General features: G+C 36.0%; 1 protein-coding gene across 3 annotated transcripts in view; it reads right to left on the reverse strand.

Moving 5' to 3' along the window:
* Positions 1-8,504: 8,504 nt before the first annotated feature.
* PLAA (phospholipase A2 activating protein) overlaps positions 8,505-16,104 on the reverse strand; it is a 37,361-nt gene continuing 29,761 nt past the window's right edge. For all 3 annotated transcript variants that reach the window (XM_036122847.2, XM_036122846.2, XM_036122849.2), the window contains 4 exons: positions 15,743-15,811; positions 12,088-12,189; positions 10,537-10,701; positions 8,505-9,242 (listed from right to left, as the gene is read on the reverse strand). In XM_036122847.2, the coding sequence (XP_035978740.1) occupies positions 8,677-9,242; positions 10,537-10,701; positions 12,088-12,189; positions 15,743-15,811 (902 nt within the window). In that variant the 3' untranslated portion in view covers positions 8,505-8,676. The remainder of the gene's footprint in view (positions 9,243-10,536; positions 10,702-12,087; positions 12,190-15,742; positions 15,812-16,104) is intronic.

Raw genomic sequence — 16,104 nt, forward strand, 5'->3', positions numbered from 1 at the left:
AGGAAGTGCTTCCATCCTCACTCTGGCATTCTGCATTCTTCTTACTCTGCTTTATTTTTCTTCAGTGCTCTTAATACCACTACACATGCATTTGTTTGTCTGTCTCCTTTCACTTGAATGTAAGCTCCATGAAAGCAATGACTTTGTGTTACTCACTTCTCTATTCCCACTACCCAAGTGCCCTTAATAAAAAATTTCTCACATAGTTGGTTCTTAATAAAAATTTGTTGCATAAATGAGTGAATGAAACACAGTTTCAGATGGAGAACCAGATTTATCCAGGATTATATGACCTCACTAAATTATGGGAGTAAAAGTACCTAGTGAAATTAATGGCCAGAAATTCCTTTATTAAAGGAGGTCAGTAGGAGCTTTGCTGGGCATAGTTCAGTGCTCCTTCATCACATGGCAGAGAGACTTAGCTACAGGGACTCAGCTGCCGCTGTGACACCGGCAATCACACGGGCTTTGGAGCAATCGTTACAAGCAGCTTTCTAACAGAAACTAGACAATTCTACATGGAGCTCTGCCACGCAGACAACAGGGAAAGGACTTTGACTCGTGGTTGAACAGGTCATAGACACATCACAAGGTTGGTTGGCTTAAAGCCAGAGAGATGCCATTGTCTCTTTAGGTTGAACCATATGAAATTGCCTTTTTTGGAGGTCAAAACTGATTGAATGTTGACAGTTTCATATGTTCAATATAGTATTATAGAGATGAAGAGACCCAGCATTGAACATTGTTACAGACTTCAGCTCAGCAAACATTGTTACACACCGCTTTTCTGTCCTGGAACAAATATGTGGGAGGGTGGACAGAGATCGGAGGTTTTTTTTTTTTTTTTAAAGATTTTATTTATTTATTTGACAGAGAGAGACACAGCGAGAGAGAGAATACAAGCAGGGGGAGTGGGAGAGGGAGAAGCAGGCTTCCCACAGAGCAGGGAGCCCGATGCGGGGCTCGATCCCAGGACCCTGAGATCATGACCGGAGCCAAAGGCAGACCCTTAACGACTGAGCCACCCAGGTGCCCCCAGAGATTGGAGTTTATATGCCCTTTTTATAAATGCTCTTCAGCAACTCACTGAGCATTCATCACAATCATCGGCCTGGGATATGTATGTACTTACGCTAGGGCCAATCAGTATTTCTTTGGAATTTATAAAGAGACACTAGGTGAGAAATTCAGTCTTCCACTTAAATGAACTGTAAGGAAATTATCTCTAGTTGTCATGTTCTCTGTCCTGTGAAGCTCAACAAGAGACACTGAAACAAGACACAAAGTCCTAATACTGTCATTTTCATATCAATGAGCCAACAATTGTCTCCTTTTTCATTAAGCTGATCTGAATTGGTTTCTGTCACTTGCAACCTAGATTCCTGATGAATACAATATGTAAGACCTTGCATGATCTGAACAGCATTTTTCTCTGTAGCCCCATATCTTTCCTAGAAATATGCCCTCCGGGCCTATCCAACAATCCGACCTCCACTCATCTTGTTAAATCTAAAATTCTTTTTAAGTATCACTCTGTATGTAAAACCTTTCCAAATCACTTCCTTTCTTAATCCCGTTAAAATGAAATGCTTCTTCCTTTGTAAGACATTGTCTTCCCTACAGGGCATCCAGAACTCTTGACTGCAGGTATTTGTTTAGTATCTTCTCCAATATACTGTTAGTTCTCATGAACAGAGGCTGTGAGTTTAGTGTTGTGTCACCACCTAATACTGTGTCTGGCATGTGCTAGAAATGGAATGTTAAATTCTGAACTGAGAAGTTCAGGATTCATACAGAGCTTCTTTCCAAATCACCACTCTGGTAAATTGCATTAAGGTCCCCATTTCTTCACCTCTCCCTGTATTCATGCTCTTTGCCATGTAATTTGGCAGTGTCCTTCCACTTAATGCAAGACACATAAGTCCCTGCCTTTGGAGTTGACCAGATGACTTAATTTGGCCAATGGGATGTTAGCAGATGTGTAGCAAGCACGGTGTTAAAAAAAACAAAAACAGCGCACCTGGCTGGCTCAGTCAGTAGAGCATACAACTCTTGATCTCAGGGTTATGAGTTCAAGCCCCACTTTGGGCTTGGAACCTACCTAAAAAACAAACAAACAAAAAACCTTATAATTGTGATAGTTCACTCTTGTGCTTCCACCATTACTATGAAAATGATATACTCAGGTTAGCACACTGGTCCCAGGAGAGAGATGAGAGACAAGTAGAGCTCAGCTGCCCAGCTAAACTATCCAGTCAAGCCTAGCCTAGAGCAGAGTCCTCCTCCAACCTACAGATATGAATGAGCCCAGTCAGGATCAGCGACACCTAAGCTTGTAACTTCTTAGGTAAATTAATGCTATTGTTGTTGTTAGTTGTTGAACAGTATTATGGTGGCTATAGTTAACTGATATGCACTTTTCCTTTTCTGTATTTCTCTGCTAGCCATGAGAAGGGTCTTCAAAACTAGCTTCATATTGCCTGAGTCACTATTCAATGTCATGGGCAGTAGTATGGGCAGATATAATTCTTAAATTCCAACAGAAACATCTTTATATTTCATAGTGAGGTTCTGTGGCATTATGGCATTATATAAAGTCTAAATGAAGTATAAGGATGTTTGTGTTCAGAGTTCCAAACAGTTACCAATTTTGCAAAATATCATCAGGATACCCCCATCTGTGGGCATTTTTTTCCCCAGTAGCAATAAAATACTCTTCTGCAGTCACTTTTATTGTTAAAGAAGATGGTAGCCTTGTGTTATCTGTGAAAGCAATGCTTGGTAAGTACTCATTATGTGGTAGACATTTCACATATTAATGTACCTTTGATTAAACTGGGGCTGAGACCAAGCATCTTGACTTAATAGCAAGTGGTGGAAATGTCATTGAAATGTATGCCTTTTTAACCCCAAAGCTAGTACTCTTTCACTTGTTGCTTTTACTATTGAAAATTTTAAATGACATAGAAATAAGCAGTTCTTGAATTTATTAGTTCCTTTGAAGACACAAAAATGAAAGAAATGTGTTTGAGAGCTTGTTTCAGGCATACTTCTGCTCTATGTATCAAGCGTACATGCCACTACCGGCCACCATAGTTGCTGTTATGATAAAGTGAAGTGTCTACCACAAATTGATATTTTTCTTCATCTTGATATCCAGCTTTGTCAACATCATTTATTAAATACTATTCTCCATTGTTTTGTTATTAGTGCCTTGTTACTTGACCTCTTCCAGTTTCTTCACTTGTAAAATTAGTAACAGTACTTACCCCATAGGGATAATGAGGATAAGCCTGAAACTAGTATAAAGTAATTGCTTAATGTATGCTATCTAATTTACTTAAATTTGTCTTTTTTTTTTTTTTTTTGCAATGTTACTTAACTGGTTTGCTTTAAATTCAGTTACAAACCATTGTGTAAGTATTGCTATATCATATGCCTTTACATCTGATGAAAGTATCATTGCCATTTGGACATTTTACTTTTCTGATTTATTACAATGTGCCAGTAGTTCCAAGATCAAGTTTTAAGTCCCAGGAGCTCATATTAGGCCTAGGACCAGTATCAGCCTACCTACTTTACAGAAGGGCATTAGTTGGCGTTCTCCTCCGCTTTCATCACTCACTGTATTCTAAAGACTCTTTTCCTCCACGAGAGGCACCAAAGTGGTTTACTTGTTGCCCTCAAAGTCAGGATCCTGCCTTAGTACCTCCAGAAAACAAGCACTCTAATTGCAACCATTAAACAAGTAAAACCTGATAATCAGTTAGAAAAATAAAATATAGAAGAATGAAAAAACTTTTAAAAAATATTCACCCATCTCTGTGAAGATGGTCAGTAGGCCAATTACACCCTGTTTTGTCTTCCTAACCTCCTTTAGTTATGGTAAGGGGAACATAAACTTTAAGGAAGCAGAGATATGATGCAATCAAGTAAAAAAAAAAAAAGTACACACACCTATGAAGTATTCTTGCTACAATATTTTAATCTTAATCTAACCAAGTCTTTGGATTTAGCTTTTAGTTTATAGGAAATAGGTATGGCAGGTAGATTCTAAGAAGGCTCCCTGTGATCTTTTCCTGATATTCACAGCCTGTGTAATCCACTGTCCTTGAGTAACTTGCTTCCAGTCAATAGAATATGTTGATGTTGAGTGGGTGGCATGTTTGTGGTTAGATTATAAAAATTCTGACCTTGGTTCTGCTAGCAGACCCTCTCCTTTGCTGGCTTTGATGAAACCACTTGCCATGATGGAGAAGCCCATAAAACAAAAAACTGAGGGCAGGGGAGCCTACGTGCTCAGTTGGCTAAGTGTTTGACTCTTGCTTTAGGCTCAGGTCACGGTCCCAGGGTCTTGAAATCAAGCCTCCTACAGGGCTCCATGCCAAGATTTTCTCTCTCCCTCTCCCCCTCCCCCCCACTAAAAAATAATAAAAACAAAAAAATAAAGGAGGGAAAACATTTTTTAATTTTTTTAAAAAAGATTTTATGTATTTCAGAGAGAGCGCAAGCATGAGTGGGGGGAGGGGCAGAGGCAGAGGGAGAAACAGGTTCCCCGCTGAGCAAGGAGCCCAATGCAGGGCGCGATCCCAGGACCCTGAGATCATGACCTGAGCCAAAGGCAGACTGAGCTATCCAGGAGCCCCTGGAAAATATTCTTAAAACAAAACAAACAAACAAAAAACTGAGGGCAGCCTCTGGCCAATAGCCAACTAGGATTTTAAGTCCTCAATCCAACAACTGGAAAAGAACTGAACACTAACCATGTAAGTGAGCTAAAAAATGCATCCTTCCCCAGTCAAGCCCTCAGATGAGCGAGCCCTCAGCCTTGGCTGATACCCTTGATAGCATGTGAAACACAGAAACAGAGGATCCAGCTGAGCTGGGCCAGGATTCCTCACTCACAGAAAATTTCAGATAGTAAATGTGTGTTGTTCTAAGCCACTTTACTTTTGGGGTAATTTATTAAGCAGCAATAGATAATTAATACAGAAGAGTTACAGAAATGGTTTACAAATATGAAATTGGGGTACCTTGCATTCTGGAATGCCTAGACACTTCAAAGTCAATGATACTGAAAATAAAAATGGAGGAATCGTTCTAGATTGAGACCAAAGAGATATATAACCAAATAAATACAATACATAAACCTTGATTATTTATATTAGATCCTTTAAAAAAAGTGTTAAAAGGTATTATGAGACAATAAGGAAATTTGAGTATGCACTAGATATTAGATATTATGAAATCACCGATTCTCTTAAATACAATGATAGTTATAAATAAGAATATTCTTTAAAATGTCCTTATTCTTAAGATACATATTGAAGTATTTAGTTGATAAGTGTGATATCTGTAATTTCAAGAGTAGAGATAAAGCCAATATGGCAAAATGTTAACAACTGTAGAACTTAGTTGGCCAGTCCATGAGTGTTCACTGTACTCTCTGAACTTTTCTGTATGTATGAACATTTTCATTAAAAAAAACTGAAGAAAACCACATGGAATGATGATAAGTGAAAAAAATCTTCAAAATTGTATTTATAATCACAACTACACTGTGTACTAGACTGAATGTGTCACCCCCAAAATTCAGTATGTTGAAATGTAATCCCCAATGTGATGGGGCCTTTGGGAGATAATACAGTCAGAAGGGTGGAATCCTCATAAATGGGGAGACCCCAGAGAGCTTCCTCCTTCTGCCATGTAAGAACCCTCATCAAACAAATACGCCAGCACCTTCATGTTGGATTTCCTGGCCTCCAGAATGGTGAGAAATAAATGTTTTTAAGCCACCCAATCTATGGTATTTTTGTTGTAGCAGCCCAAATAAACTAACTCCCTGTGTATAATTTTCTATAGAAAAATATACTAGAAATTAGATTATATTTTTTTAAATTACTTTAAAAAAATTGAGTAGCATTTCCTAATCTCAAGTAATTTAAATCTCAAGACCTTTAGGAAGTATGATACATCACAAATGATCGTCTATACATTTTATCATTTCTTAACACAATAACTGATAGCTGCTAAGGAAGCTATGTCCCAGTCTCATCCCCAGAATTTGTGAAGAATCTGTTTTTAGCTATGCTTCTTCCATGATTTAAAAGGAACATGAGGTAGGTAAAAATATCACTGAATTGCTATTTAGTCATAAACTGCAAGTCCCAGGGGCTAGGGGTAGCAGGATTAGAGCAGGGTAGTGGGGGGATCACAACAGAAGCATGCTCATTTAAAAAATGTGATGCCAGATGGACGCTAATAGTTCTGAAACCAAGGCAATGATAACATATCTTTTGCAAGCAACTGTGTTTCAAATGCAATATGGACATTAACTCTAAGACTTTTAACCATTGGAAGTGACTTGACAGCATGTATCAAGTCTAAAGAATGTGCATTAATTTGGCCCACCAATTCCATGTATAAAATGTAGCCTAAGGAACTAGTAAGACACTTAGGATATTTGTCTGAGCACTGATGATAGCTGAAAATTGAAAACAGTATCAGATAATAGGAAATGGATAGATCCATATAATGTACTATATTTATTAAGGTGGAGGTATGCATATTAATATAATGGCAAGCTTAAAAACCAGGTTATTGAGCAATGTGTATCCCACAGTCTTTTAAGACAAAAACAACACATTTACACACCTACTAATATGCCACAAGACGTTAAGAATGGTTCTCTCTGGGTAGTGGGATTACAGGCAATTTTTATTTGATGTGTGTGTTTTATTCAATGAATGTATGTTTTTATATTCACAAAAAAATATTAAGGGAACCATGGAAAAAAGTTTAACTGAAAAAGACTTTAAAATATCACAAAACCATCATATAACACTTATTTTTCAAGTGGGATTATCTTTTTTCTTTAGATAAATTGTATTTTGTATTTTTTCTTCAATGAACATAAAATACTGATATTCTAAAAGTTGTTGTAAAGACTTGTACACTATACGAAGCAAACAGTGTTTACAATTTGCCACCCCTTACATTTTGAAGAGTGAACTCACGTTCTTAATGTCCTCCCATCATTCAAAGTTTCTACCTAGTACTTCAAAATATTGTAGATAAATTGTTTGTACTTACAACTGCATGCTAGACTGGACATGTTAACAAGAAAGCAGTGTATTGTAATGGAACCAGGCTGACCTGGGTTAAACTCTTAACTTTGCCATTTAAAACTTTGACTTAACCATCTAAATCCCAATTCAACAAAGAGTAAAGCAAAGGTTCCTAATGGAGCCAGACAACAGAATTTTTAAAGTCTGAGTACACATCAGAAAGTTGCAATTTCATACTCAGCAAAATACACATTCCCCCTATTTATATTTTACCCATTCTTTTTTGATATTCCAAATTTTTCCTTGAATCCAGATGATCAAAAATCCTTCCTCCCTTATTGGGGAAGAACTGTTCTTCTTTGCAATTTGTCATTAAGCCAGTAAATTGATGGTTCTGTATACCATAAATGTTGAGAATGCTGCTCACTATCTTAGGCAAAGTCCTCTTTGTGAAAAGATCTTTCCCACTTTTAAAAATAGGAATAGTTCTGCTTCTCTTAAGAAACTCAAGTTCTTGTAAACACATTAAATTATGTAATTAAAGTGCTGGTTCCTCCTTTGTGTTAATTGCTAGGGTGTTCAGAGACAAATTTGTGATGCCTCTCTCTAGAAAGTATTGTATGGTATGCACTTTTCTTTTTTTCTCCTATCATGATTCCTCCCATTATACTTACTTCTGAAAATAGAGACACCATCACCCTTCATCTAAGGGGTTTTGGAAATTAAATATCAAAGTGGTTAGCATAGTGCCTGGATCATGTTAGAAGCTCAAAAATACTACTTTTACATGATAGGCTCTGGACTTGCCAATAACATTGTTATTGCTTGCACAGTTGCTTGATAAAATTCACCACATTTCAAATTCCCTTTGAGACAATGGAAATTACCAAAAATAAACTAATATCAAAACTAGAATGAATAATGAAGTTACCTCAAATAGGGAGGGACAAAAGAAAATGATCATAAGCCTGGAGTTAATTTGGGGTCTCATCTGTCTCAACTGATAACAACCTAATGCAGCTTAGTAAGTTGCTTTTCCTTCATCTAAAAATAAGCCATCAAACATAATTTCTATTTACAAGTAACTTAAATGAAGAAATTATATCTTTTCGATATATGGAATAATTTATAACAACTTAATTTTTGAAAATTCTAAAGTACTTATGTTAAAATAAGACCTTGAAATGTATCAGTGCTGTTGAAAGAATCAGCAATGAAAATGAGTAGAGCAGAAGTTAAATAAAAGACAACCACTGACAAGTAACAGTTTAGGGTATATAAGTAGTAGAAGCATATTATATAAATAAACGTTCTTATCTTATGTGGCAAAGGTATGAACATTATGCCACTGTAGCATCTGTGTTGTTGTTGATTTTAGCTTATTCTTGTTTCTAAACTCCTGAAAACTTACCCACATCACACAGGAAAATCTCACAGTTCATCAGTGCAAAAATTTTATTTCTTCTTTATCTCCTCTTACCCCCCACTTTACAAGATCTGAAATTTTACTTAATCCACAGCCTTTTTTTTTTTCAACCATCTGTAATCAGTCATGTAAAACGTGAGAAAAAACACTTATCAATTTAAAATCTCAGCCCCATCCCCATTGTTACAGTAAATTTAGGATAAGTCTACAGCATTCACTTACTTTAGCTGGTTCTGATACTGAGGCATACTTTTTTATTTGAGAATCAACACCTAAAGACTTGGCTAACTGTACAGCATTTAAATCATCACTGATAAGTGTCCCAAGAGCCACAAGGAGTCTAAAAGTGGCTTCTAGGTCTTGTACAACTTCCAAGACTGTGCTAATTACTGACAAGCATTGAGCTTTCCCTTCAATGTTATGGTCTTTATGAAAACAAACAGAATAGTTCAGGGTCAGTGTAGCCAGAGCAATGTGAATGTTCTTATTGCTCCCTGATTTCAGTTCTATTGCATGAGACATTAGTGATTCCCTCTGGGACATCATGAGCTTTTGTCCTGCCTGGCCAACAAAACAATTGCAAAAAGTCCTCAGAGCAAGCAGCTGGTTTGCTGGCTTTCCTTTAGGGTTCAGAAGACTGATAAGATGACTGCTGAACTGAGCCCCTTCCTTTTCATTGCAGAAGTTCTCATTCACACTGGGATGTTTAATTGATAACCGAAGAATGTCAAGTGCAGGAAAGACAATATCTATTAAAAAGAAAAATTCATTAATGTTTATAAAAACCCAGAAAATTCCTATGACTATTACTCAGTTTTAAGAATCTTATTTCATTAACACACGACCATTTCAGAAAATGTTAAAAACCATGTGCCTGCTTTACAAAATATGTATATTTCTAAAACTTTTGTTAATTAATTTTTCATATTTATAGAGACTGGATTTATTTTTACAAGATCATGTACACTTTAAAGATAATTTAAATGGATTATTATCTAGCTTGATACATACTGAGTATTCAATAAATCCTAGTGGAATGAATGGGATGGGGACCTTGCTTTTAAAAATCCTATAAGACCAGAGAGTTCCTATAAGACCAGAGAGTTGAAGACGAAAAGCTTCTTTTTTTTAAAGTATTCCTTTTTTTTTTTTTTTTTTTTAAGAGAGAGCACGCACATGTGTGTGACTGGGAGTTGGGTAAGGGAAGGGAGGAGAAAATCTTAAGCACGCTCTACGCCTAGTGCAGCGGCCAGTTCAGGGCTAGATCTCACAACCCTGAGATCATGACCTGAGCCAAAATCAAGAGTCAGGCGCTTAACTGATTGAGCCACCCAGGCGCCCCAAGAGGGAAAGCTTTTTTAACAGAATTCCAGTTGACAAATGCTAATAGGATGCTTACAGGTTGGTGGAGGGCTTTACATTCAAAGCATTGGGCAGACACCATCTGAATGAATCCACTCTATAATCTTAGCATCACTAAAAGTAAAGAATCCAGAAATTATGTGCCCTGTGATATAAAGGTAGTATGCAGCATTATTTATAAAGGGTATTCATCTAAAAAAAAAAATCTATTGAACCAGAATCTAATTATGTTTAGCAGGAACTACAGAGATAGTGGAACACATTAAGTGATCTGCCAAATTCACAATATGGGATATTAAGCAGGACAAATGATTTTTCTTCTCTAATCAATAGCATGAAAAAGTAATAAGGGAGAGGACACTTTTGGAATTTAAAAGGAATTAAGTGAGTTAAAAAAATAATTATAGCAAATGGTTGTAGCCTGGGGTTAATAGGTCACAAAACGTTCTTGGGTGGTTTGCAGGGGATCCACAAATGCTGTAAAATGGCATATGAAATGGTATATGTATGGGGATCATTACATTCCCTTCAGATTCTCATAAGGCATGTGACCAAATCAAGACTATGAATTACAATTACCCAGGGTAACTTTTACTCAATCTAGAAACACCAGTAATACTGACAGAAATGAAAACATATGCTTACTGCTTTCTAATTACATTTTAAAGACTGTTTGCATACCTTCAGGCCAGTTAATAGCTTTCCACAAAATCTGAAGTTGCTGGGCTGTGGGTTTTTCTGAAGAACTATTACATATGAGAGACAGTATCTTTTCAAGAAGTATCAGGTCATCCTCAGTTAACTTTTTCTCTTCAGGTGCAGTTCCATTAAGTTCCTTCAGTTTACCTAGAACCCAAACCCAAACTTTCAAAATTCTCTAACTGTAATTAGCCAAATATGATATAAAAATGTCAAAATTTTCAATAAGAGTATTCCACCATACACCATGGGGAAGGTAAGACTTTTCATGGCAATTATCAAAGACCATAAATTAAGAATAAGGCCTGTGAATGTTTTTAGTTGAGCACAGTAGAGAAAAAGAAAGGCTACTGTGATGATTTTTATTTTACCTGTTATTTTCTAAGATCTTATGAAACTTTCTGCTTCAAGTAAGTTTTAAAGTAGATCATACTTGTAATCATTTTGGTTTTCAAAGCAATATCATGTCATTATACCCAAGTATAGGTCAATCTTCTATTTTCTCAAAGAAAAAATTTATAACAACTTTTAGCCAACTTATGTCAACTTCTATGACTATTAATGAATTAACTGAAGAGTTAAATGTCTATTTATAATATTTAATTTATTGACTTATTTCCATATGCACATTTGACATCACATTACTTTAAAAACATATTTAATGGAAATACTGCCTTTTGTTACCATATTCACGAAACATGAATGTTTCATGTTTTCATGAAACAATTTTTTGTTAAAGATTTATTTATTTTAGAGACAAAGTAAGAGACCGGGGGTTGGGGGAGAGAGAGAATCTCAAGCAGACTCCCTGCTAAGTGTGGAGCCCGACATGAGGCTCTATCTCATAACCCTGAGATCATGGCCTAAGCCAAAACCAAGAGTCAGAAGGTTAACCGACTGAGCCACCCAGGCGCCCCTTACCAATGATTTTTATAAATATGGTATAAAGGTTAATTCTGACAACCCCCCCCGTTTTATATTGAGGTATATATGTTATCATATCTCAATTCTCATGAAGTAGTAGTGGCAAACAGAGCTAGGATTCTCTGTCCAAAAAACACCTATCATTTTGTTTTGAGAGGAAAAAGTTAACAGAAAAAGCATTCAAAGTCAACTGAGCAGTTTCATTTTTAATGGACAATTTGAACAGCCTTTTATTATTATTTCTAAGGGCCACTAATTTTTTTAAGAGAAAACTTATTGTTTAAATGCTTTACTCATTTGTTTTCATTATTTTTTTTCCTGAAAACATTAAGATCTTAGGGGATTTCTATTTTTCCCTTTTAGTTTTTTTTTTCCATTAAAATCATCATAAAGCATTTACCTTATATTTGTATAAGGCTTCTTGAAAGTATTAAGGGTCCATTATCAGACTGTGTATTTGTAGTCGACGCAGTTGTGTAATCCCACAACAGAAGTCTCTATCATGTAAGCACCCAGTTCCTAGCTCATGTGAGGAGGAGAAACAGTCTTGAGTGCACTGCAAAGAGTCTATGGATATGTGAGAAAACTGTATAATTAAAATGCACTTACCTAATATTTGTGTAGGGTTTGCCTGGTCAAAAGTAACAGCCTCTTTTTTAGGGAAATAAATATTCACTGTCTTAGATGCAGCTGATCGGTAGGCACTATTCCCTATTTACAGAACAGAAGATGATGAAAATCATAAGGAGTAGACAAAACTGAGATTTTTCTAATTGTATGACTTTGTTTTAACAATTATTTAGATATGTAACTACTCAGTGCATGCAATAAAACAACCTCAGAAAAAAGAAAATAATAAGATTTTATATACGGTTTATATTTATTGATATAATAAATTTTAGTTTTTGGACTGGGAGCTTAAATGTAAAACAAAAGCCTTTCCATTTCATATTCTCTACATCTCTCATACTTCTAAGATTCAACCTAAATTACAAAGTTTTAAAAGATCAGAGAGTACGTAACAATTATGAAACCTTCCATTCCCATCTTAAGGCATATTGTCTCTTCTCATGTCTTTTACTGCTTATTCTAAATGATATAGTAGGCATTGTCATTTTCTCCATCATTTAATTTATTTTTATAAGTTTTTATTCAAATTCCAGTTAGTTAACATAAAGTATAATATTAGTTTCAGGTGTACAATACAGTGATTCATCACTTTCATACATCACCTGGTGCTCATCACAATACATTCCTTAATCCCTGTCACCTGTTTAACCCATCCCCTCACCCACCTCGCCTCTGGTAACCATCAGTTTGTTCTCTATGGTTAGGAGTGTTTCTTGGTTTGACTCTCTCTTTTTCCCCTTTGCTCATTTGTTTCTTAAATTCCACATTATGAGTGAAATCATAAGGAAAATGTGTGTATACAAACACACACACACACACACACACACACACACACACACACACACTGGAATATTAGTCAGCCATAAAAAAGAATGAAATCTTGCCATTTGCAATGATGTGGATGGAACGAGAGAACGTATTATGCTAAGTGAAGTAAGTCAGTCAGAGAAAGACTAAGACCATATGATCTCCATCATTTCAATAAATCCCCCCAAGATGTAGGTTCCTGAAGGGAAAGGGTCCTAGTCTTTTATACATTTTTATTTCCTAAGTCCCTATTATAGTAACCAAAATGCAGTGTGTCAAAAAAAACTGGCACAGGATGAAAATTTAGCACAATACATAGTGACTAAAGTCAATTAAAGTATAATTTAAACCTAATTTGTATTTTACCTGCATTCCAAATCTTAATTTAGCATCGGTGGTTCAGTGGTAGAATTCTTGCCTGCCAAATCTTAATTTATTTTTGTTCCAATGCAAAAATTAAGGTATTTCACAAAAATACGTATAAAACATTTTGATTTTCTGAATATATCAGAAACAAGAATAAGGTAGGTAAAGATTAAGTTATGAGATAAATACACAAAATTAATTTTAATTGCTTATAAAGCATAAATATTTATTGATATGATCAAAGATGAGCTAAAAGACATTGCCTAAAGTCCTGGTCATTACAGTCTAGTTGTGGTAAGGAGAATGCAAATCAAATACCATCCAAACAATTAAGTAAAACAAGAAAGAAAAGTATAGGGTGCAATGTGAGCTTATCATAGAGTAGGTGATCCAGCAAAGGGCGTATGTGAACATCCAGGAAATTTCATTTAATAAATACTATATTACAAAATTAAATAAAAAAAGAAAATGGAGGAAAAGCCAAACAATAATTTGTGATCTAAATAACAAAGCAAAGGGCTCAAGTATTCTAAGACAGAACAGCATCTACCAAACTCCTGAGGTAGAAAACAGCATGGGACGCTCAAGAAACCGACACAGGCCGGTATGGCTGGGCAGAAAAAAGGCAGAGAGGAAGCTGATACAAGCCAAGAAAAAATATTCAATGGGAAACCATTAAAGGATTTTAATCAAGGGAGGAGTATAAACAAAGTTCAACTGTAAAATGATCGCTGGCTGCAGTATGGACCATGGAGAGACCAATTTGGAGGATATTACTTCATTTGTCTAAGTAAGAGATGACAATAAGTTTGACTAAGGTATATAAGGCCCAGTATATACACCAAACTGTTAAAAACTATAACTTCTGAGAAATGACAGGAAGCACAGTTAACTTTAGACTCTTTTCTAATACAACAGGTACAGCTAACAATTACTAAGTATTTATTCTGTATAAAGTGCTTTATATACATTTTGTAATTTTAAGCTCTTAACTCCATGAGGTAGACATTACTTCAACTTTACAAATGAGAAAAGTAGAGGCACAGAAACAGAATAACTGGCTCAAGGCAAAACACATAAAAAGTAGTGGAACAGAGATTTGAATCTAAGCATTCTCACTCCAGAGTCCTCAATCTTAATCATTGTGTTATACTTCAATACCACCAGTCAATGTTACTTTTGCAATGAAAAAATAGCTTACAGAAATCATCATATACCAAGTTAGTTCTTAAGTAGAGTGCTGATTCGTAAGTATATATTTTATTATGGTCAAGAACATATATGTCCCACATATATTAGTCTCTTGTAGAAAATAACAAGTAGGGGAAAACATATGGCAAGAGGTGAACCACAAATTTAGTTCTGCATTTTATTAATAGTCAATACAGAGGGAAGCATGTCTGCCTATACTCAACAATGATGAACAAGTAAGATGTGTCAGAGTCTAGGCAAGATACTAAGAATAAAAAAGAAAAATTAATTGGTCAGGAGAAGGCCAGATAGCATAGGCCTAAATCACAAAAGCAATTTTTTTTCTGGGTCCTCTTAAACAGAACATGTAGCATAGTAAATAACATTCTCTCTTTTTTAAGATTTTTATTTTGAGTGAGAAAGAGAGAACGTAAGCAGGGGGGAGTGGCAGAGGCACAAAGAGAAGCAGGCTCCCCGCTGAGCAAGGAGCCTGATGCAGGACTCAATCCCAGGACCCCAGGATCATGACATGAGCCAAAGGCAGACGCTTAACCAACTGAGCCACCCAAGCGTCCCTGAATAACATTCTCAATACATTAAGAATGAACAAAGGAGAGATGCAAAAAAACTCAGTTTTCATAAGGGTAGTGAGTAAACCAGACTTATGACAGAATAGCAGTTTTCAATCCTGACTACACGTTAGAATCACATTGGAAGATGACGAACACTTGCCAAGGCCTCAAACCAGAGCAGTAATAGACTCAGTGGGCTTCTCTGGAGATGAGGTTTTTTTAAGTTTCCTACATGAGTCCCATATGCAGTATGACACAATTCTGAGAACATTCTAAAAGCCAGGTCAAGGGGTGCCTTGGGTGGCTCAGTCGTTAAGCGTCTACCTCCAGCTCCGGTCATGATCCCAGGGTCCTGGGATCGAGCCCCACATCGGGCTCCCTGCTCGGCGGGGGGCCTGCTTCTCCCTCTCCCACTCCCCCTGCCCGTGTTCCCTCTCTTGCTGTGTCTCTCTCTGTCAAATAAATAAATAATATCTTTAAAAAATAAAAAATAAAAGCCAGGTCAAGAAGTTTGGTCTTAATCTACTACATGAAAAGTTCTCTAGCAAGAAAAAGATACCAGTTTTCTCAATCTTTCATTAAATAAAAGTTTCAACGAATTTTAAAAATGTAAAAAAGAAAAAAGAAGAAGAAGAAGAAAAAGAAGAAGAAGAAGAAAACGAAGAAGAAAAAGAAATGAAAAGTGGAAAAGTGTGTACCTGTAAATGGATCAACTCCAGCCATGGTAGTTCCCATACTGGCAGACCCTGGCACATAACGACCACCACCTAAAATGTAATAACACATCTAGTAAGCAAAGGTAACTGCAAATTAAAGTTCAAAATGCTCCTCTCTACATAGAATAACTTATTTTCATTATGAGTCACACTTCAGAATGGCATCTTTATATACATAATAAATGGGCTATAAATTCATTTAGAATAGTACCTGGCATATAGTCGGTGATAAATGTTAGTCTTAAAAGTAATTCCCAAATTACAAAATAAACATTAGATGCCTTATACATTATAATTACAGATGCTAATGAATTGAAAAAGCATTAGTGAATTGGAGAGAAGAA

This window comes from Halichoerus grypus, chromosome 14 (genome assembly GCF_964656455.1).
Source record: "Halichoerus grypus chromosome 14, mHalGry1.hap1.1, whole genome shotgun sequence".
Classification (NCBI taxonomy): Eukaryota; Metazoa; Chordata; class Mammalia; order Carnivora; family Phocidae; genus Halichoerus; species Halichoerus grypus.